The sequence below is a fragment of the Saccopteryx leptura genome, chromosome 3, assembly GCF_036850995.1.
Source record: "Saccopteryx leptura isolate mSacLep1 chromosome 3, mSacLep1_pri_phased_curated, whole genome shotgun sequence".
Lineage (NCBI taxonomy): Eukaryota > Metazoa > Chordata > Mammalia > Chiroptera > Emballonuridae > Saccopteryx > Saccopteryx leptura.
In genome coordinates this window covers 348,885,501-348,910,387 of record NC_089505.1, presented here as the reverse complement: position 1 = coordinate 348,910,387, position 24,887 = coordinate 348,885,501, and the positions used below count along the sequence as shown (strand labels likewise).

The 24,887-nt window shown below is 35.0% G+C and overlaps 1 protein-coding gene across 3 annotated transcripts in view; it reads left to right on the top strand.

Moving 5' to 3' along the window:
- CSMD3 (CUB and Sushi multiple domains 3) overlaps nucleotides 1-24,887 on the top strand; it is a 1,231,016-nt gene that overhangs the window by 1,070,044 nt on the left and 136,085 nt on the right. For all 3 annotated transcript variants that reach the window (XM_066379371.1, XM_066379370.1, XM_066379369.1), the window contains 2 exons: nucleotides 1,014-1,110; nucleotides 3,135-3,239. In XM_066379371.1, coding sequence (XP_066235468.1) covers nucleotides 1,014-1,110; nucleotides 3,135-3,239 — 202 coding nt within the window. The remainder of the gene's footprint in view (nucleotides 1-1,013; nucleotides 1,111-3,134; nucleotides 3,240-24,887) is intronic.

Sequence of the window (24,887 nt, the reverse complement as noted above, 5' to 3'; positions counted from 1 at the left end):
TGAGCGTATTTCAATAAAGTTATTTCTTGCCCTCCTCCAACACTATAAAATACATAACAAACCAAGAGAAAACCACATATTGCCCACAGTGATGAGGGACCTTGGGTTCCTGCAATGCCCAAGCTGTGCCAGGTGAAGTGCAACAAAGTAACACATGCCTGTTTCCTTAAATAAAACCAGAGAGGTCTTACAGACTCTCACAGTGATTTAGTTAGTAAGATTCCATTCCTAAAACTAATCTCTAAAAGATGTACATAAAGCAGTCATGAAGTATCATTTTGGTCATCTATATTGAGATCTATTAAATATATGTCCATATTTAATGTACATGAGGATGATAACATTAAAAGGTTCGTGTATGGTCATTTTGTTTTATGTATTGAAAGTTCATTTTAAACTTGAAATATTTTCTGGAAGGATACCGAGCAAAATAAGTCATCTTTAAGCCGTTTAATTAACCTAATAAGACAATCGGTGGGAAAGGGTTTTTAAATAAAAGAAAATTGAACAAAGGTTATGCAAATAAAGAAAAATATAATGGATCCAAAACAATCCTAGGAAATTTATATTATAAGGTTCTATACACTTGTGGACCACACATCTGGTTGTTTTCTGAAACCCAAAGCAAGTGAGAAAGCTCAATTAGTGACAATAACCTATCACTCCAAAACATAAAAGGTAACCAATTGTATGAAGCATGCATTGGGATCCTAGCACTCAACATTAGATTAATGCAAAGCTTTGAATAAGAAGGAAGCTTTGAGGTGATGACAAACTCAGTGTTATATCCATATTGAACATCGCTAGGTGCTCCACGGGCTTTTCTTACGACAGTCACCTCACGTAGCCCAGCACCATAATGGCAAAGTTCAGTTCTGTGAAATTTGTTTTATAAAGGGCTGCCATGATATGATCCAGGCTTGAGCTCTCTCATCTAGGGGGTATACAAATAGATTGTAGCATATTCCTTTCCTTAGAAGGATGAGTTCCTAACAGTAATTACTGTCTCACAGGTGCAAGTTGTCAGCTTTGCTACAGAACATAATTGGGATTCTCTGGACTTCTATGATGGGGGCGACAACAATGCTCCCAGACTTGGAAGTTATTCAGGTAAATAAGAGAGCTGAGCTTAATTAAAATACAGTTTACTGACTGATTTAAAAGTCTCTCTTTTTAAAAAAACAGTGCTTTCTACAACTCTGACTTGGTGATTTTAATTTGTTTTTTATAAACTATATGCAATGAACTAAATCACAAATTTAGAAGTTTGAAAGGCTTTAAAGGTAATGAAATAGAAATTGCTGTCTAAAACCTTATTACATTTTTTATTATATTTGTGTAATTGTTTATTGATGCTTTTATGTTAAGGATAATATTTTCAGTGATGCTTTAGCAATTATATGTGTGCTATGCCCCTTACCATTAAAAAAACCAATAATATTTAAACATTAGAGGGTGCCTGGTAATTATGGTATATCCATCTAGTAGAATGTTATGCCGCATTAAAATAATTATGGAGACTGTGTAACAACATGGGAAAAGCTACAAGGTACTATTGAGTGGCAGTAAAGAGAATATACAATTATTTCTATGAAATGAATAGAATTAGAATTGTTTAAATTTAATGTATACATATGTACTAAGACTAGAAGGTTTTTAAAATTTGTTAAGATTTTTAAAGATAATTTATGCAATAATAATCCAACAGCTTCTTGTAACATATAAAAGGTGAAATAAAGTTTATCTTAATTTTAACCACACATTTTACATTAATTTTAATTATACTTTTTGATTCTAAAAATATGAACATAGTTAAACTGTTAACATACATTTCAGATATACTGAAATAAGTCTGAATGGTTTTAAGTTTTTAATAGATTTTTAAATGGAGCATGGTAACCAGCTTTTTTTAGCATCACCACTGAGAAAAATAAACAAGAAATATCTAGAGTAGGAGTGATTTGGTCTAAGTATAAAATATGTTTTAGATATTTAGACAGAAATCTTTCCTGAAAAACAATTCGATCAGACCTCAAAGATGATTGAAGCTTAGAGAGAGAAAGATGAACAAGGTTGTATAGCTAATGTTAGAATGAGACTGGGACCCAGCTGGTGTGACTCCCGAGCCAGAGGACTGAGATTTAGATCCTTGGACAAAAAAGGCAGGTCCAGTGACCTTTGAGTTTTGTTAACCTCTGTCTTCAGTGATTTAGTTAGGACACTATGGAAAGAGAGCAAGTTAGGAAACAAGAGAAAAGACGGTTGTGTGTTCTATAATGAATTCATTGTGATCTATTTTACAGGAGAATCAGATTTAGGTACACGAAGTAGTGCAAAGTAAGAGGAGAGTAACTATATATTTACTTACCAAAAACTGCGACACAATCAACTGATAGATTTATTGAACTTTATCTTAAAACATAGAACTGACACTTATTTTTATGCTTGTTGTTTGAAACTGCTTGAGTTGTAATCTTAAGGGTCTTCATTACTCAATGTCAAATAGTCTAGGAGTAATTGGTTTAAGCAAATATTTTGTATTTTCAACACAATAATTGAATAAAGTAAATTGATTTCCTTTAGGAGTTTAGAAGAACATCATTATGATGCAGTTGCTGAGAGACAAGGCTAACACTAGCTAATAACTGGGATTTTTAAGTACTAATTACCAGCTCTGCTATCAGAGTATAAGAAACATCAAGTTACTCGACCTGGTATAAAATAATAATAGTAAAGGAAAATAAATGAATATATCCTCTAAACACTTAAGTTAACATACCATAAAAGTCACATGCAAACTTTAAAATTAAGTGTATAGAATATTGAAGCCTACATGAAATTCAAAATGTATTTTAGGTATCATCACATTTACTACTCTGACTTTATGAGCTCTCTTTGCTCTTACCTATTTTTAGGAACAATCTAAAGTGATCTCAAAGGCCTGTCTCCTTGGAGATAGGGACAATTGCATAAAAGAGAAATGTGGAAGAAATATTTCTATTAAAAAACTCTTAGAAAATACTTGACTAATATACAATTTTAGTGATAACCTATTAGATGATTAATAATTAACTTAACTTTATTATGGTATTTATTATGTGATCAATGACCTGTCTTTTCAATTGTCATTTCAGGAACAACAATACCTCATCTTTTGAATAGTACATCTAACAATCTATATCTAAATTTTCAATCGGACATCAGTGTTTCTGCCGCAGGATTTCACCTTGAATATACAGGTAAATGTTATATTGTATGCTATTGAGAAATGTTAAGAACAAGTTTATATTAATATTTAAATATTTTTTTGAATATAGAAATTTAATGGAATTTGTAAAAGAGAACATTCAGCTCATTTTAAAAAAAGATTTTGATGTGTTCCTTCAATTCAATTGCAAAATTGTATGTCTAAAGTTCTAATTTTCGTCAGAATTTACTAGTATATTTTTTAAATTGTAACAGCTGCTAACATGAAATCTATACTCTTAAAAACTGTAAGTGCACGATACAATAGTATTATCTATAGGCAAAAATACAGCTGATTTCTAGAACTTACTCATTTGCATAACTTAAACTTTATACTTGTTGAATGGCAATTTTCCATTTCTCTCTTCCCTCAGTCCCTGGAACCAATATTCTATGCATTGTTTCTAAGAGTATGCCTTTTTGATATTCCACATGTAAATTGACTTCTAAATCCTTAAGTCATGCTGTATTTGTTTTCCCTATCTGATATACTTCACTTAGCATAACGCTCTCAAGGCCCATCCATGTTGTTGCACATGTCAAGAAATCCTCTGTTCCCTGCTCTGAAAAACATTCCATTATATATAATAAACACATCTTCTTCACATCTTTATGTAGGTGGACACAAATTCTTTCTGTATTTTGGCTATTGTTGATAATAATGCACTGAATGCAGGTATCTTTCTGAGATCCTGATTTTATTTCCTTCGTATTATTTACCCTGGAGTGGTACTACTGGATCATAGGATACTTCTATTTTTCACTATTTTTGAGGAAGCTTATAGTGACTGTGCCAATTTACATACTCGTCCACAGAGCACAGTGGTTCCCTTTTTGCCACACCCTGACCAATACTTGTTTTTTCTTGTTGTTTTGATGATGGGCATTCTCACAGGTTTGAGGTGACATCTCTTTTGCTTTTGATTTGTGTTTGCCTAATGATTAGTGATGTTGAGCATCTTTTCATGAACCTATTATCCATTTGCATATTTTCTTTAGAAAAAAGTCTTTTAGATCCTCTGTCCATTTCTACTGAGCTATTTGAATTCATTATATATTTTATATATTAACTCCCCTGTCCTTTTTTTTTCTTTCTTTCTTTCTTTTTTTACTTTTATCAGTTTTGGTTTGATGTTGAAATGCTGAATTTACTCCCAGGCCCTAAGTTTTTGTTTCCTCAGTTTGTTCTGGAATATCTTTTTCTTTGTGCACCCTCCTCTCTGATTTAGCATGATTCCTCTATTTTTCAGTAAGGATAGTCTCCATGCAGAAGGAAGAGCTCACACGTGAGTTAATCTGTGAGCTCTGTAAATTCTGCGCTGCATCTTGGGAGTTTTGCTCACCAGGAGGTGCTCAATAACCAGAGAATCGACTTCTAAATCCTCAAGTGCAGCATTAACCTGAATTTTTAGGCTTGTGCAGCAAAAATTCAGCACTCTTTTTTGTGCCACTGGCACTGTGTCCAGCCCCACTGTTTGGTCTGGGCCTCTACCAACTCCACTACTGTAATGGAGGAATGCTTCACACGACTTCCGTGAAGTGACACACTTCAGATACTCGATTGCTATTTCAATATGCATACCCTTGATGGTTGGGCAGTTTCACTAGTGTTGTTCAAGTGAGTGTGAAGATTTGAACCTCTTGATTTGCATAATATTATAGGGTTTCCTTGGTTAAGTGAATAACACACCATTTTCAGAGGTCACTTAAGGCCACTTATAGGAAGAGAGAGTAGATACTAACTCCTTGTCAGATACTTTAGGGATAATTTTTCCCATTATGTAGGATACCTTTTAATATTGTTGATTGTTACTTTTGCTGTACACAGGAGCTCTGTTTTTGTTTTTTGGTTGTTTTATTATTATTTTTTTATTGATTTTAATTTATTGTGTTTACATAGATTCAAGTGTCCTGCTGAATATATCTGCTCCCATCCCTGTGCTCCCTTTGACACCCCCTTTGCCACCTCCCCCCAACAGTTTCCCCCCTTCCTCCAGGATTTGCTGCCCTGCTCTCTCTAACACTATGTTATATATTTATAATTTCACTAATCTCCTTCCCTTCTCTGATTCCATCTTCTCACCCCCTTACCCTCTGATTGCTTTCCCTCTGGTCCCTTTGATCCAGCCCCTGCCTCTGTTCCGTTCCTCAGTTCACATTGTTCATTAAATTCCTCAAATGAGTGATGTCATATGATATTTTTCTTTCTCTGCCTGGCTTATTTCAGTTGGCATAATAGTCTCCAGGTCCATCCATGTTGTCACAAAAGGTAATATTTTCTCCTTTTTCATGGCCGCATAGTATTCCATTGTGTATGGGATGCACTCGTCCCTTGGTGGACACTTGACTGTTTCCAGATCTTGGCTATTGTAAGCAATGCTACAATAAACATGAAGGTGTATTTCTTCTTTTGAATCAGTGATTTGGTATATTCAATATTCTTAGGATATATTCCTAAAAGTGAGATAGCTAGGTCAAAGGCAGTTCCATTTTTAATTTTTTGAGGAATCTCCATACGGTTTTTCACACTGGCTGAACCAGTTTGCCTCCCACCAGCAGTGCAGGAGGGTTTCCTTTCTCCACATCCTTGCCAGCACTTATTATGTGTTGTTTTGTTAATGAGCACCATTCTGACAGGTGTGAGTTGGTATCTCATTGTGGTTTTAATTTTCATTTCTCTAATGATTAGTGATGTTGAGCATTTTTTCATATGTCTATTGGCCATCTGTATGTGTTCTTTGAAGAAGTGTCTATTTATTTCTTTTGCCCATTTTTTGATTGGATTGTTTACCTTTCTGGTGTTGAGTTTTATAAGTTCTTTATAAATTTTGGTTATTAACCCATATCAGATGGATTGTCGAATATGTTCTCTTATTGTGTGGTTTATCTTTTAATTTTTTCATATTTTCTTTAGCTGTGCAAAAACTTTTTAGTTTGATATAGTGCCATTTGTTCATCCTGTCCTTTATTTCACTTGCACATAGAGATAAATCAGTAAATATATTGCTGCGAGAGATGTTGAAGAGCTTACTGCCTATGTTTTCTTCCAAGATGATTATGGTTTCACAACTTACATTTAAGTCTTTTTTCCATTTTGTGTTTACTCTTGTGCATGGTGTAAGATGGTGGTCTAGTTTTATTTTTTTGCAAGTACTGGTCCAGTTTTTCCAACACCATTTGTTAAAGAGACTGTCTTTACTCTATTGTATGCTCTTACCTCCTTTGTCAAATATCAATTGTCCATAAAGGTATGGATTTATTTCTGGGTTCTCTATTCTATTCCATTGATCTGTATGCCTATTCTTATGCCAGTACCAAGCTGGTTTGAGTACAATGGCCTTGTAGTATAACTTCGTATTAAGAAGTGTGATACCACCCACTTTGTTCTTCTTTTTCAAGATTGCTGAGGCTACTCATGTTCTTTTATCGTTCCATATAAGTTTTTGAAATCTTTGTTCTGAATCTTGGAAGTATGTCATTGGTATTTTAATAGTAATTGCCTTGATTTTATAGATTGTTTTGCATAATATAGACAGTTTAATTATGTTTATTCTTCCTATCCATGAACACAGTAGATGCTTCCACTTGTTTGTATCTTCCTTGATTTCTTTTATCAGTGTTTTATAATATTCCGAGTACAAGTTTTTAAACTCCTTGGTTAAATTTACTACTAGATACTTTATTTATTTTGTTGCAATAGTGAAGGGGATTGTTCTCTTAACTTCTCTTTCAGACCTTTCATTGTTTGTGTATAAAAATGCCACTGATTTCTGAATATTAATTTTATATCCTGCCACCTTGCTGAATTCATTTATCAGGTCCAGTAGTTTTCTGACTGAGACTTTACGGTTTTTTATGTACAGTATCATATCATCAGCAAATAATGATAGTTTTACTTCTTCTTTTCCAATTTGGATGCCTTTTATTCTTCTTCTAGTCTGATTGCTGTTTCTAGGACTTCCAGGACTATGTTGAATAAGAGTGGTGAAAGGGGGCACCCCTGCCTTCTGATCTTAAGGAGATTGCTTTTTTATTTTTGCCCATTGAGTGTGATGTTGGCTGTGGGTTTGTCATAGATGGCCTTTATCATGTTGAGGTATGTTCCCTGTATTCCCACTTTGCTGAGAGTTTTGATCATAAATGGGTGCTGGATTTTATCAAATGCTCTTTCTGCATCTATTGATATTATCATGTAATTTTTTTCCTTCCTTTTGTTTATGTGACGAATCACATTGATTGATTTGCAAATATTATACCAGCCTTGCCTTCTCAGAATAAATTCCACTTGATCATGATTAATGATTTTTTTCATGTATTGCTGGATCTGATTTGCTAATATTTTGTTGAGAATTTTAGCATCTAAGTTAATCAGAGATATGGGCCTGTAGTTTTCTTTCTTTGTATTATTTTTGCCTGGTTCTAGAATGAGGTTTATGCTTGCCTCATAAAAGGAGCTTGGAAATTTTTCCTCCTCCTGAATTTTTAAAAATAGCCTGAGAAGGATAAGAGTTAGTTCTTTGAATATTTGGTAAAATGCACCTGTGAAGTCATCTGGACCAAGACATTTGTTTGTTGGGAGTTTTTTGATAACTGTTTCAATCTTATTTGTTATTATCGATCTATTTAGGTTTCCTGATTCTTCCAGATTGATTTTTGGAAGATTATATGTTTCAAGGAATTTGTTCATTTCACCGAGATTGTCTAATTTTTTTGGTGTACAGTTCTTCATAGTATTTTCTTACAATCCTTTGTGTTTCTGCTGTATCAGTTGTTACTTCTTCATTCTCATTTCTAACTTTATTTATTTGAGTCTTTTCTCTTTTTTTCTTGGTGAGTCTGGTTAAAAGTTCATCAATCTTGTTTATCTTTTCAAAGAACTAGCTCTTGGTTTCATTTATCCTCTGTATTGTTTCTTTAGGCTCTATGTCATTTATTTCTGCTCTGATCTTTATTATTTCCTTCTTTCTACTTCTTCTGGGCTTTATTTGTTGTTCTTTTTCCACTTCTTTGAGATGAAGGGTTAAGTTGTTTATTTGAGCTTTTTCTTACTTCTTAAGGTATGCTTTGTAATGCTATGAGCTTCCCTCTCAGGACTGCTTTTGCTGTGTGCTGTAAATTTTGAGTTGTATGTTTATTTTCATTTTGTTTCAAGGAATTTATTTTTTCTTTGATCTCATTGTTAACATATTTGTTATTTAAGAACATGCTGTTTAGTCTCCAAGTGTTTGAATATTTTTCAGTTTTTCTATTGTAGTTGATTTCTAGTTTTATGCCACTGTGATCAGAGAAGATGGTTGATATGATTTTAGTCTTCTTAAATTTATTCAGACTTGTTTTGTGTCCTAACATGTGGTCTATCCTAGAGAATGTACCATGATCACTTGAAAAGAATGTATAATCTGATACTTTAGAGTGAAAGTTCTGAAGATATCTATTAATTCCAGTTGATTTAGTGTGTCCTGTAAGGCTGCTGTTTCTTTGTCAATTTTCTTTCTTGAGGTCCTATCCATTGATGTTAGTGGGATATTATAATCCCCTTTTATTATAGTGTTGCTGTGATATCGTCCTTTACATCCATCAATATCTGCTTTATATATTTAGGTACTCCTGTATTAGGCACATAGATATTTATAATGGTTATATATTTCTGTTGGATTGCTCCCTTTATCATTATGTAGTGACCTTCTTTATCCCTTACTATAGCCTTTGTTTTAAAGTCTATTTTGTCTGATATAAGTATTGCTACCCCAGCATTTTTTCATTTCCATTTGCATGAAATGTTTTTTTCCATCCTTTCTCTTTTAGTCTATGTGTATCTTTTGTTTTGAGGTAGGTCTCTTATAGACAGCATATATACGGATCCTGTTTTCTTATCCATGCAGCTACTCTATGTATTCGGATTGGAGCATTTAATCCATTTACATTTAAGGATATTATTAATATGTTGTTGTTTATTGCCATTTTATCCTTTAAGGCGACATTCCTCTTTTTCTAGATTTTTTCCCCTTTGTCTGTTTACAACAGGCCCCTTAACATTTCTTGCTGCATTGGTTTGGTTGTGATGAATTCCTTGAGGTTTTTTTTGAGGGGGGGTCTGGGAACCTTTTTATTTCTCCTTCAATTTTAAATGATAGCCTGATGGATAGAGAAGTCTTTGTTGTAGGCTCCTGTTTTGCATTACTTTGAATATTTATTGCCATTAACTTCTAGCCTCTAGTGTTTCTGTTGAAAAGTTGAATGTCATCCTTATGGGGTCTACTCTGTAGGTAATTGACTGCTTTACTCTTATAGCTTTTAGTATTCTTTCTTTATCTCTTATTTTATCTGATATTTTAATTATAATGTGTCTTGGTGTAGCTTCTTTGGGTTCCTCTTTAATGGGGCTCTCTATGCTTCTTGAACTTCTGTGACTTTTTTCTTTATTAGTTTAGGGAAGTTTTTAGCTATGATTTCTTCAATCGGGTTCTCTATCCCTTGTTCTTTCTCTTCTCCTTCAAGAACCCCTGTGATGCGAATGTTGTTTCTCTTCATGTTGTCACAGAGCTCTCTTAGAGTTTCCTCAGACTTTTTGAGCCTCTTTTTTTTTTGCTGCTCTGCTTTTGTGCTTTTGTTTAATTTGTCCTCTAAATCGCTGATTCAATCCTCTGCTTCATTTAGTCTGCTTTTAATTCCTTCTAGTGTAGTCGTAATTTCTGATATTGCATTTGTCAGTTCTGACTGGTTCTTTTTTATGATTTCAATGTCCTTTTTAATGTTTGTTATTCTTTATTTAGTTGCTCATTAAGTCCATCCATTTTTTTCTCTAAGATCTTTGAGCATCCTAACAATCATTATTTTAAACTCTGCATCTGGTAATTTGCTAACTTCTATCTCATTCAGTTCTTTTTCTGGGGCTTTCTCTTGTTGGTTCATCTCGATTGCATTTCTCTGTCTTCCCATTTTCTTTGTGTATAGACTCCTGTTTTGGTTGTGCTGTCTGTGTAGCTAGCTGAGTCTAGGGTTGGTGTTGTCTGCCTCCTGTTTCCAGTTGTGTTGTTTCTAGATCTTCTTGGGTTGGCCTCAGCTGTTGTTTGTAATCTGCTGTGGGCTACTTGTCTGCTGCCACTGGTTTTTTTTGCTATTTGTGTTGGTGTTTTCTATGCCTTTCCTGTGTAAGGTGTGAGGAGCCTTTCCTTAAGATACCAGTTTAACAAGGGTTGTTAGGTCCTAAACTGATGCTCTCTGTATCTGGCCTCTGGGTATGCCAGTTCTGGACCTCCCTGGCCAGAACCTGGCACAGACCAGTTTGCGTCACTGCATATGACTGGCCCTTATCAACCTTCTTGGAGCTACAGGTGGTCCAGAATTTGTGACAGCCTCTGCTGGGCCCAAGTGCTGTTATAAATATTAACTGCACTCCTAAGCTAGCTGTTATCTACTCCTGGCCTGGGGAAAGTTTGTTGAAAAGTTCAAGTTCCCCTAAGACCTGCTTTCTGCCGCCTCTTACTACTGGCTGCTTGTTGGGCTCAGCACAGTAATTCAGGGATTAGGAATGTTATTGGGTGTGGCTTTCCCCTTAGCCTCAGGTGTCATTCTATCCAGACTTTTTTTCTTCTTTTTCAGCCCTCAGAAGGGTGTGGTCACAGGAGTCCAGTGAGTGTGGCCACTGTGTTCCCAAGGTGTGGTCAGTTTGCTGGCCCACTGCCTCAGCCTCTGCTGCCGCAGGCGCTCAAGCTGCCTTTGGCCCCCACAACTGTGGGTATGTGGGAAGGGGGGCAGTGTAGCTCAGACCTCAGCACTCAAAACCTGTGTCCCTGAAGCACCCCATGCTTCTAAGTGACTCTTTGCTCTGACTGAAGCAGGAGAGCCTCCAGTGGTGAGATAGTGACTTCCCTTTGCTGATGTTGCTGCTCCCAGGAAAAATGGCCATTTAGATTTAAGGAGTTGCTGACTGGTGGTGGCGCAGTGGATCAAGCATCGACCTGGAACGCTGAGGTCACTGGTTCAAAACCCTGGGCTTGCCTGGTCAAGGCACATATGGGAGTTGATGCTTCCTGCTCCTCCCCTTCTTCTCTCTCTCTCATCTCTAAAATGAATAAATAAATAAAAATAATTAAAAAAAAAGATTTAAGGAGTGACTCAGCACAGGGGTTAGGGTGTCTGACCCCACAGTGTCTCTCCCTGTGCCTCTGAGATTACACTCTCTTCTTGCAACTCCAGTCCTCTCAGCTCTCCCCCCTCCCAGAGTCCTGGGTAAGTGGCTATGACTAATGTTTTCTGCATGGTCCCTTTAAGATGGAGCCTGGCTATAAGGGTTCTGTCTCTTTCTCGCAAATAGTATCCTGGCTCTTTTTTCAGATAAATACTGTCTATATGCCTCTTTTAGTCTCTGGGGCTCTAGACTGGGGCTCCGGTCCTGGGGCTGAGAACCCACAACTCTCTGGCCAACTCACCCCATTGTGAGAGTCCCTCCAGGCCATCACTCACTCCTGGGAGTGGGGCAACTCTTCCCACATCTCTGCACTTTCTACCAGTCTCGGAGTGACTTCTTCAGTGATCCTTGCTTATAGAGTCCTCTTAGTTTATTCCAAAGTTGGTTTTTCAAGATGATTGTTCTTAAAGTTAAGTTGTAATCCACCCTGGTTTGGGAGGTGGGAGTTGGAATGTCCACCTACTCCATCGTCATCTTCTCTCCCTGTTTTTTTTTTTATGTAGTCCTACTTATTTCTTTTTGTTGCTTGTGTTTTTGCTGTAATATTAAATAAAAATTGATGCTATGACCAACGCCAAGGAGCTTTTTCTTATGTACTCTTCTAGAACTTTTACATCTCAGGTTTTATGTTTGTCTTTAATCCATTTCCAATATTTTTTTAAGTGGTGTAAGATAGGGATCCATTGTCATTCTTCTGCATATGGTTATCCAGTTTTCCCAGCACCATTTATTGAAGAGACTGTCTTTCTCCATTGATTATTTTTGGTTCCCTTGTCAAATGTAATTGACTGTATATGTGACAGTTTATTTCTGGGCTATTGATTTTGTTGCTTTGATCAAAGTGTACATTTTTATGCCAGTAACAAATTACTTAGATTATTATAGCCTTTCTTACATAGATTAAAATCAGAAAGATTGATGACTTCAGATTTATGCCTTTCTTTTCTGAATTACATTGGATATTTAGGGTCTTTTATGGCTCTAATTGAATTTTAGAATTATTTTTTCTGTTTATGTGAAAGATGTAATTGAAATTTTGATAAGGATTGCACTGAACCAATATATGGCTTTGGGTAGTATGAACATTTTAATACTATTAATTTTTCAATTCATGAATACAGAATATTTTTTCCATTTATTTTTGTTTCTACAATTTCTTTTATTGAACTTTTATCATTTTTAATGTATAGCTCTTACTTTCATGTTTAACTTTGTTCCATTATTTTGATTTTTATATTATTATAAGTGGAATTGTTTTCTTTCTAATTTTACATATTTTGTTTTTAGGGTATAGTAATACAACTAATATGTGTATGTTGATTTTGAATCTTGAAAGTTTATAAAATTAGTTTATTAGTTCTAACTTTGGTTTGATGGAGTTTTTAGGATTTTTATATATATAAAATTATATTATCTGCCAACAGAGACTATTTTGCTTTGCCATTTTGGTTTCGATGTTTTAAATTTCTTCTTGCCTAATTACTGTGTCTGGTATTTCCATACTATGTTGAGTAGCAGTTATGAGATACTTAGCCTTGTTTCTTATCTTAAAGGAAAAGCTTTCAGCTTTCCACCATTGCATATGTTAGCTGTAGGCTTTTCATTTATGGCCTTTATTATGTTAAAATTGACTTCTTATATACCCAATTTGTTGAGAGTTTTTATCATGAAACAATGTTGTATGTTGTCAAATGTTTTTTCTGCATATGATGCTCATATTGTTCTTATCTTTTATTCTACTAATGTGATATATCTCATTTGTTGATTTGGACATGTTGAACCATCCCTGTACTCCATAAATTTGATGATGATCATATGATTCTTCAAATGTAATGTTGTGCTTTATTTGCTAGTACTTTACTGTGGATTTTTACATCAGTTTTCATCAGGCATATTGTCTTAATAGTTTTCTTCTCTTGTAATGGTTTTTTCTGTGCTATGAGAGAAATGCTAGCCTCATTAAATGAATTTAGATTGTTTCCCTCTTCTTTAATATTTTGGAATAGTTAGGAAAGGATCAATGTTAATTCTTTAAATGTTTGATGGGATTGACCCATAAAGCCATCTGTTCCTGTACTTTCCTTTGCTAGGAGGTTTTTGATTATTAATTCAATCTTCTCATTATTGGTCTATCCAGAGATTCTATTTGTTTATGATTCAGTCTTGGAGGGTTGTTGTATGTTTTTAGGAATGTGTCTTTTTTCTAGGTTATTCAGTTTGTTGGAGTATAATTGTTTGCAGTAGTCTCTTGTGATCCTTTTTATTTCTGTAGTATCATTTGAAATGCCTCCTTATTTTATTGCAAGTATATTCAAATTGTGAAAGGAACTGGATCCTGTAGAAAATTTAAATTTGAAATAGGAGTGACTTTTAATGTTGGCATAGAAAATGTCTATTTATCTCCCAACTTGCTACAAAAACTTAGACACAAAGAAAGCTTATTCATCCATATATGAACTTGTGTTTTGCTACATAAAATTATCACAAATGTAACTTGGTGATTACTGAGTAATAATGAGCTCATTTGCTGTCTCCTCCAGCCCTTAGTATAAGACCATGTCCATTTAGGATAGCCTTTGGTCTCTTGAAATGAATCTAGTCTCTGAAACTTACGAATATTAAAAACACTTTGTTGGCTGAATAATAACTGAGTGACACATGACCTGGATATAAGATAACAGCTGTATAATATTGGAATATATCAAAAACATCAGCATACCTACACTGATGATGGTGTTCATAAAGGCATATAGCACCTTAGTCTGTATATATCATGCAAATTTGTTATTATGCGCTTCCTGATGGTATCCCACTGAATATTCCAACATCACTTCATCTGTCACTGTAACATCATTACTTCTACTAGAAGTTCTGGTAGAAAAGAAATTCCCTGTGGGATAAAAACAAGAGGCTACAGTAATAGGCATGTACTAAATAAATATTGGTTAATTAATTTTTAACAATTATTTTTGGTTTTATATTGAAGTTCACTTTCCAGCTATTGCTAACCTCAGGTACAATAAATATATTGTTGTAAAGTTAATAGATTACAAATCAATAAAAGATTTACTCTTTCTTCAATCAATAAATTTTTGAAACACCTATATGGCAGGCACTATGCTCAACCTGGGAAATACAAAGGTAAATATGTCACACTATCATTTTTGTGAGTGTAAAAGAGACAGGTAAAACAATAATACAGTGCTCTGAATACAAGAATAGAGATATTTATGGTTGTGTGTACAAAAGCATTAAATAATCAGCTCCATTTTTAAAGTCCAGAAAATATTTCAAATAGAAGGTGATGCTTTGGCTGAGTCTTAATACAAAACTTGGAGTTTTACAATTATACAAGAGTGGATATTTTTAACATGAAAACTTCAGGCTCAGACAGTGCTATGACATATGACATGTTTGCAGAACTGCAACTAGGTCAGTAGGGCTGAACTAAGGTTGAAGGCAACACTAGAAACTAATACTTATACTGATAGGACCAGTGGTGGAATTCAAATATTTTGACAACTGGTTCTCTTTCCTAATGACCATTTTAAGTATAAAAAAATATATACCAAAAGGTAATTTATTACTTTATGCATTTAATACTTAAATAAGGATAGCAGAAGAGGTACACAAAACTAGATTATGTATAAGAAAGAGTTTTAAAATATTAATGAAAAAATATTAAATAATACCTGACAAAAATAAATAAAACTGTTATTTAAGATATTTCCATATTGCTTCTTGATTGACATCCTCACTTGCAATCTTTTTACTTATGGACAGAATGAACATTACTACAAACACTTAGAATAAGCTTTTGTACAGATGAACTTTAAAAAAGAATTAGGAATGTAAAGTTGTGATTTCCACATTGGGCGGCTGCCCAGTTGCCCACCTTAGAGAGAACCCTGATTACAAGTGCCATTTTAACAACCAGTTCATTGAACTCAACAAAAAATTAGGTAGCAGTTCTGCCAAACCAGTGTGAACCTGCTGAATCCCACCACTGGGTAAGACGACTCCTGAAAGTTACAGGTTGTCATAATAAGAAATTTAACTTTATTGTAGGTGATGCAGTTCAACAGCAGCAAATGTTTTGATATTCATAATACAGACCATTGATTTATTTTTATCATAAAGAAATTATAGCAATGTTTTTGAATCCATTGTAAAAATTTTTGCATTTCTAAAATGTTTTCTTAAATGCTAAAAAGTTCCTTTATTTGTATAAGATATGTACTATAAGGTCATTAATATTTAATAGGGTAAGTTATCTAGTGATCTATAATTTTTAAACTGTTCTTTTGGTCAGATACTTTTAATTATGTTCAATAAATGAACAAAATTGAGCTATATAGTGGTCCCTCATCTATCACAGGGGTTAGGTTCCAGAATATCCGAAATAGGCGAAAATCTGCAAAGTAGCAACCTGATATTTATTTTATTTTATATATATATATATATATATTTTTTTTTTTTTTCTGAAGCTGGAAACGGGGAGAGACAGTCAGACAGACTCTCGCATGCGCCCGACCGGGATCCACCCGGCACGCCCACCAGGGGCGACGCTCTGCCCACCAGGGGGCAATGCTCTGCCCCTCCGGGGCATCGCTCTATCGCGACCAGAGCCACTCTAGCGCCTGGGGCAGAGGCCAAGGAGCCATCCCCAGCGCCCGGGCCATCTTTGCTCCAATGGAGCCTTGGCTGCGGGAGGGGAAGAGAGAGACAGAGAGGAAGGAGGGGGTGGGGGGTGGAGAAGCAAATGGGCGCTTCTCCTATGTGCCCTGGCTGGGAATCGAACCCAGTCCCCCGCACGCCAGGCCGATGCTCTACCGCTGAGCCAACCGGCCAGGGCCATATTTATATATTTTTTAAAGCATTATAAACCCTCCCCATACTATTATAAACCTTTCCCATACTGCTGTTAACATTTTCCACACTCTTATTTTTTTTCCCACACTCTTATTAACATTTCCTATGCTCTTAAACACTTTCTACACTTTTAAACCTACATAATTTAACAACATATAAAATTCTATATGGGTACTCACCAGTGAACACTAATATGTTTTTATTAATATTTTTATATTTTTATTTTGTTTTCAACTTTTAGGCTAGAAAAGGTTTATTTTACCACAAAAAATATTAAAATAATAAATATATAGACATACCTATATACTGCAAAATCCTGCAATATAGCGATAAATCCGTGATACAAAATTAGATATATACAATTTAAAAATCCGCAATACAGTGAGATGGTGAAAAGTAAACCATGATATGGTGAGGGATGATGGTATACTAAAAACACATGGTAGGTATTAATATAAATAATAACTTATATCTTTGACAAAGAATTGAGAAAAATTCTTTAAAAAAAAAGCAATGACTAATGGATTTAAATCTCGCAATTTTTGGTCTTGAATACTAAAGTATTTTGGCAGAAAATACATACTATAAATATAATTTAAATATCTTTAATCATAATTTTAAGAAGTAAAGTTGTCAAGGAGACTCTGATTAGAACTAGAGAAATTAGATTATGAATCAGATAAACCTCTGTTCTAATCAAGGTTAACTTTATTATGTAAAATATGTTTTTTTCTATATTTGTTACTGGTTATCCAACTATGTCAAAACTAGTTATTTCTATAAAATAATCAGTCAAGAAATGCTAATATTTTCTAAATTAGTTACCTGAGTTGAGCTCAAGAATGTGGGTAGAACTCACTCACCATTGCTGGTGAATAAGCATAAAAACCAATGATGTATCAATGCATTTTTTGTCCCACTGCTTTAAATAGTAAGACTAACAACTTTTCTAATATTCTAAGGCTACTTACTACCCACAGGGAATGACATTGAATTTGTTAGGTTTCAGTTCACATAATCTTAAGTAAATATTTACAAAATCTTGCTTTGTGTTCAAACTGATCCTTGGATACTCTCAAGAATTATTAGATGCAAGTATTCTCCACCCAAGAGCAGAACAAGCAAACAAAACCCTAAGCTTCGCATTTAGTTGACAGCACAGTATTACCTGTGTTTTTCAAAAACCAGAAGGTGGAATATTATTAGAAGATGATAAGGTGATCACACTTTTGAAACATTGTATTGAGTGACCTTAACTAAGACATCAAAACATTTGCGGAATGTTTCCTTTCAATTGGAACAAAATTCTAAAAAAAAAAAATAATAAAACTTCCTGGATTAAAGTCAATATAATTTAAAAATATAAAAAAATAACAGTATTCCAATAACTCTGTAGAGTATGTTGAAACATTAACATTTACCAAATTATAATTTAAAGAAGTAAAAATATTTTCCAGGTATAAAATTACCTTGCTTTTTGGAGAAGTTACATAAGTGTCTTACTAAGTAGTGAACACTTAGTAATATTATCATATAAAAATACTTGTTTCATGTGCTGTTTTTTAAACAAAATGAGTGAATTTAAATTAAAATCAGAGCTATAAAAAGTGAGGAGGTATATAGAAATGGAGTGACAGAGCGTGGAAAATCAGGGGCAGCTAGAAACAAAACGAGGAACCAAGAAAAAGCAGAAAAGAGAAAATGATTGATTCAGTGGTGGACAGTAAAAAGAATCAGTACCAGAAGATGCCTAATGTCCTTTTAATTAATTAAACATATTTTGGAATATTCTTTATGTTTTCAAATCTATTGCACAATTACCAATGACATTAACCAAGTAGTTGCAAAATATTAAGTGAGAGAGAATGGGGGGAGGTTGAATGAGAAAATTTTAAATACAGCTTTACAGAATTAAAATAATAACTTCTTCCCTAGTCTCTAAGGACAAGTTTATGAAACAAGCTATGGCAGCATTTTCGGATGTTTTGTTAGTAGCAGACGGGAAAGCAGTTCCAATGCCTTTGGTGGAACAAATGCTCCGCAGAGCAGCTGTGATTTGGGTACAGTGTCCAGCAGGGCAGACTCAAATGCTCTGTGACCGCTCAGTGCATGCCAGAGTACGCTACTTCAAGGAAACCCCAGAGAATACACCCAAGCCTGTAGTGGCTTGTTTGCAAATAATCCATCTTGCTTGTGGAATGGGCACCTTAGTTTCTGCCAAGTTTCAAAATAGTAATTACCCTTAGTGGATTAATTTTGGTTTAATGCAAGAATTTGTTCACTGAGGGAGGCAGGTTAGATTTACTAGACCAAAATTTCAAAGAACTTCTTTACATAATTCAGAGGCCCCCAGAATTACTGGTTGAAATATAAGAATACAACAGCTTCTACAAGAGAAAATTGTACTTTATAATGAACATAAAAAGGACTAAAAATAAGTTTATTTTGGCCAGCTCTCTTGGGTGCATGCCAATACCTTCCCCTTCCCGCTCCCCATTTTCTTCCCCTTAGGCATGCTTTCTGTCTTCCTCTTTCTCCTAAGCTCCAGGGGACCCCTCCAGACTTGCAACCAAAGCACTAGTGGGCAGCGGCAGCTTCCTGGGCTAAGCTTTTTCTCCAACTTTCTTTCTTCATGGTCAATAAATTTACTTGCTGAAAAAAAATTTTTCATGCTGTTTTCTCTCTTTTTTTTATTTTTTATTATGTGAGAGGCAGACAGACAGACTCCCTGCATGCACCCCAACTTGTATCCATTTGGCCAGCCCCCTACGGGGTGATGTTCTGCCCATATGGAGCCACTGCTCCATTGCTTGGACAGCTGAGTTCTTAGCAAATGAGGTGGGGCCATGGAGCCATCCTTAGTGCCTGGGACCAGCTTGCTTGAATCATTTGAGGCATGGCTACAGGAAGGGAAGTGAGAGAGAAGGCAGAGAGTGAGGGTTGGAGAAGCAGATTGTGTTTCCTGACTGAGAATTGAACCTGGGACTTCTACATGTCTGGCTGATGCTCTACTGCTCAGCTAACCGGCTAGGGCCATGCTATGTTTTTATACCAAGTAAAAGTGAAATGCTTAAGCAATTTGGTTCTGGAAAAAACAACTGGGTGTGTGTTATAAACAAGGAAGTTATATTAACTTTTCACCATTTCACTCATTTAACTGCACATCTTTGGTATTTCATTTGTGACACTCTCTAAGATAAGAGTTCTGCCCACAGGGTAACATAAGGAAGGAATCACACGGGCATTTAATGGTCTCATAATCACACTATGAATTCCAGCAACAGATGCAGAAGACATTAAGGTTTTCTATAAAAAGGAAAGATTTTGTGTTCTGTTTTTTTTTTCAAGCCAAGAAAGTAAACTCTTTCTATATTCCTAAAGGAATATTTAAAATAGTAAAGGTTTCAGGAAACAAGACATGTGTCCTCCATCTCAGGAAATGTAAATTTGGCTGAGATTTCTTCCAACCAGTGACTATTTTTCCCCATCTGATATTTCTACTCACTCATGAGATTTCCAGGAAAAAAATAAAAAAGAAGCTAGGTTGTTAGACAGCAGTTACTAGATAGATATGCCTTGCTTTTTATTTACTTAAAAAGTAAATAACATATTTTTTTAAGTTTTAAAAATTTATTGATTGATTAGAGAGAGAGAAAAAGAAAGATTGATTTGTTGTGCCACTTAGTTGTGCATTCATTGGTTGCTGCTTGTATGTAATCTACTGGGGATTGAACCCGCAACCTTGGTTTATTGGGGAAGACTCTAACTAATTGTGCTACCGAGCCAGGGCCCTGGTTTTTACCTATAGTGCTCTTTCCTCTTTGAATTTGAAATCATAACATTTTAACTTGAGCATGCCTGACCATTATCATTATTATCATTATTATTATTAGACAAATATATTTCTTCTGCCTAATCTATTCTTCACATACCTTGGTTTCATTAATATTGCTAGAGGTCCATTTTGATTATTTCATATCATTGTTTTCCCATTACCTAGTAAACAATGGCAACAATTCATTTCTTCCCTTCATTTTCTATTTCTATATTGCTTACCAAATATGAAAACAAACTCAATTGTTTATCATATATTTATTGAATACCTCCTAAATGCCAGCTATATTTGCTAGGTGTAAATACTATAAGGTTTTACACTTGCGTAAGTTCCACCCCAGAAAACCTTCAAACTTAATTGGGAATAAGGACATGCAAACAAATTAGTGCAAAAATACAGTGTATACTCTATAAGTATAGTTGATGTAAGTCAGTACTTCTCAGATAATAGTGGATTATTGTCATCTTGAAGTCATCTTAGAAATTTCAATGGCAAGACTCTACCTCTGAAAGTTAACTTAGTTTTTGAGATTCAGCCAAGTGTTTGCATTTTCTCCGACTTCCCAAAATTACTCTTGCAATGACCAAAATATGATGACCTCTTATATAATATGGGTCAGTGATTTTTCAACCTTTTTCATCTCATGACACACAAAATCAATTACTAAAATTCTGTGGTACACTAAAAATATATTTTTTGCCGATCTGACAAAAAGTAAGTATAATTCTGATTCATTCACACCAGAGGTCAGCGTTGTGTTGGCTATTGTAGGTTTTTGTTGTTGTTGGTTTTTGATTGTTTGGTTTTTTTTAACAATCTAAAGGAAAAGAGGTCAATGCTCCTGAGTAAATAGTCAGGTATTGCATGTTTTAAAATTCTCTGCGGCACTCCACTGTGCTGTGGAACACTGGTTGACAGTTGCTGAGTTAGATGATAACTAAAAGAAAGTCATGGTTAAATCTGTTAGGGTTACTGGTGAAAGACTCTGGGAAGACTTCATTAAAGTACAAATAGAAGTCATTTTGGCATACTAGAATTAAAGTATAATTAGATATGGAAGTAGCTTGGTACTTTGAAGGGGCCTCTGGGAATGCAGGTAGACAAAAGAGCATTTATTCTGTAATCAGTCTTAAGTTTGATCAGTTTTGGATTTTTGAGGATGCTTATATTTTGGAAAGTGGAGAATGCATTGCAGGAAGAGTATAGTCCCAAGGAAGGAGTCATAACTATTCACATGAGAAACTTGGAATGTGGTTACTGTGGTCATGTAAATGAAATGTTAACACATTCAGAACATACATAGGTAAAGATGAAAAGATCTACAGCCTGACAGATGGTGGAGATTGGAGAGAAAGGAGAAGAGGATGGTTCTTAGGTTTCTGGCCTTCTGTTTTGGTTTTTACTTTAGATTGTATTACTTTTTTCTTTTTTTTTTTTTCAGAGACAGAGAAAGAGTCAGAGAGAGGGATAGACAAAGACAGACCGGAATGGAGAGATGAGAAGCATGAACCATTAGTTTTTCATTGTGCATTGCCACACCTTAGTTGTTCATTGTTTGCTTTCTCACATGTGCCTTGATCACGGGCCTTCAGCAGACCTTCAGCAGACCGAGTAATCCCTTGCTCGAGCCAGTTACCTTGGGTCCAAGCTGGTGAGCATTTGCTCAAATCAGATGAGCCCGCGCTCAAGCTGGCGACCTTGGGGTCTCGAACCTGGGTCCTCCGCATCCCAGTCTGACGCTCTATATACTGCGCCACCACCTGGTCAGGCTAGATCATATTACTTTTTTTACATGATCACCATTTTGTTTTATTCCACAGAAAGTTGACCTTCTAATTATTTAAACCTTTTATTTGATTTTTTAATCTAAGATACTGAATTAAATAAATAACAACCAACTTTTTATTTATTTGTAATAATTATACCTCAAACCTTATAGTAGGATCTAGGAACTGAAAGTGTTTTCTAATTTAATTAATGATAATATTAGTATAGGTATTAATGTATTTCCCCATATATACAAATTTTTTCAAAAAATTTGGGGTCTAAAAACTGGGTGCGTCTTATATAGTGGTTGTAGATTTTTTTACTTGCATTTCCCACTTTTTCGCACTTGCGCTTGTTTTTGCAGTCGTTGAAGACAGTGATTTGTCATCAGACGTAGATGAGGCAAGCTAATGGGTAGGAGTCTTGACAGTGATAAGGAGTTGTATGAATTTTATGATGAATAAAACTTGAGTTCAATAACTTTAGGTAATGCATTTTATTCAAATTTCGAGCTCTCAAATTAAGGTGTGTCTTATACATGGAGAAATACAGCATAGGCTTTCAAGAGTAAAACTTGAGGAGCATTTGAGATCTTGCTACCCAGCAGAGGTCATAATTTGGGCTCAAATAAACTCTTATGAAAATTGAAAAAATATATGTGAAACTTGTGTGAAAGGTACATATGGTGCTATTTGAAAAGTAAGACAAACAACAAATGGAATGATACCATATTTATTATTTTAATATTTATAGTCATGCTGCTCAAGCTATGCTCTCTTAGAGATTGTAATTGTTGCACTAATAAATTGAATCAGTGAAATTTTTCTTAAACACACACACAGGGGAGGATAAATATAAACTTGGAAATTTACTTCAGTTATTTTTTTCTGATACTTTAATGTCTTCTGCTGATTTTATACTAACAAATTCTAACAAATTATTTGAGATATAAACAGGTAGCCAATATTAACAGAAATATTAAGAAAAAAATGTCTGTTTGATTTTTGTTAATAGCAAAAAGGATTGAGTGTTAAAGAAAAAGAAGGCGAGCAGAATGAGAGCAGATGTATTTTCCTACTGACCTTGAGAGACACAAGGAAAAAATAAGACAAATATATCATAGTTCCAGAGGATACATTTCTCTCTGCTAAGTAAAAAGCAGAAACATTAGTTAACAGTCTGATTAATATTTTACTTCTTTTTTTAACTTGAGTTATCAAATGTTTACATGAAGCTACATCATCACTATTTGTGTTGAAACTGTGTGTGGTTTAATAGTCATGTGAATAGCTACTCTGAGTTAATATCTTTTTTCAACATTTTTTAAATGTAAATTGTGAAATTCCTGTGTCTCCTGATATACAAGATGGTGGGAATCAATTTTTAAATTGACATCTTGTGTTTTTATTTTTGTTTCCAAATATATGTGATGCTGGTTGTAATTATGCCTTGCATAAATATACTTGTTGTAGGGAAAATGTTGCTTGTACATGGAATGCCATTGAATATATCAATTTTTGGTAGGCTTTAATAAAGAGAATTTGTAATGCATAGTTTCTCTGCCACTTGGATTCTGGTAGAGCCCCATCATTGACAATTTTGGAATGACTGTTAGATTGTAATATGAAAATGTAATTTTCTTCATATTTTCTTAAATTTGTTAAAGAACACATTTGAATCTCAATATTGGAAAAGCCTAGAAAGACAGTAGAACATCTTTAAATCAATTAGCACCTTTTGGTTTTGAACTCATAAAATGGATATGTTCTAAAAGGATAAACTGTAGGCAGTAATGGAGTTTGCAAATTTAGGGGCACTCAGAGATATCTGATCAGGTGGTGGTGCAGTGGATAGAACATTGGACTGGGATGCGGAGGACCCAGGTTCGAGACCCTGAGGTCGCCAGCTTGTGCGTGGGCTCATCTGGTTTGAGCAAAGCTCACCAGCTTGGACCCAAGGTCGCTGGCTTGAGCAAGGGGTTACTCAGTCTGCTGAAGGCCCCTGGTCAAGGCACATATGAAAAAGCAATCAATGAACAACTAAGGTGTCACAACAAAAAACTAATGATGGATGCTTCTCATCTCTCTCCATTCCTGTCTGTCCCTATCTATCCCTCTTTCTGACTCTCTCTCTGTCTCTGTAAAAAAAAAAATAAATAAAATAAAATAAATAAATAAATAAATAAAAATTAAAAAAAAAATCTCAGGACGTAAGAAGGTAAAGGAACCTGTTCCTCTTTCTGGGCTACAGCAGTCTATTTGCCTGTGCTTATCAAAGCCCAATCAAATCCAAACAGAAGTTTGCAGCCAAGACAGCAAATATTTATATTTAAGGGAATGGTGCCACGCCCCAAGTCACAGGCGAGCTTGTGCTCAGAGACCTGGCTTCCCATGGCTTCCTGGGAATGAGTTGGAGCTGTGGTTTCTACTGATTGATTAGACCCAGGATCATTGTATCAAGTCCTGCTGTCAGGCATGGCATTGTTGGATCTGGTTTCGTGAGGCTGTGATTTCTAAAATCGTTCTGCTTTCATGAACTGAAACACAAGCAAAACATTGTCTTTAGATTAACCCAAACTCTGTTTCTGTAACAGACCCGAGGCTTTGTTCCTAAGACAGTTTGATTCTGACCAGAATCTGATGTTCTAAGGGCTTCCTGATTAAGAAAGAGAGTAGACTGGATGGACAGCAGGAGAAAGGGTCTTGTGAAAGGAACAACATTTCTGTACCGTTACGTTTCCATAACGGACACGTTTTCCTTTGCTCCCACTCCTGAGAGCACTCATGATATCTGCCACTAGTAATTTTTCTGTAAATCCTGGGAAATTTCAAGTGGTCTAAGAACATTTTTTTTTATTCCATACAATAGTTGGAGGGTCTAAATACCTCATAGTATAAAATTAGCCATAAATAGTATAAACCCAGAAATGTGCCATTGAACTCTAGCTTATAAATAACAGAAGCTTCAATTCAGCAT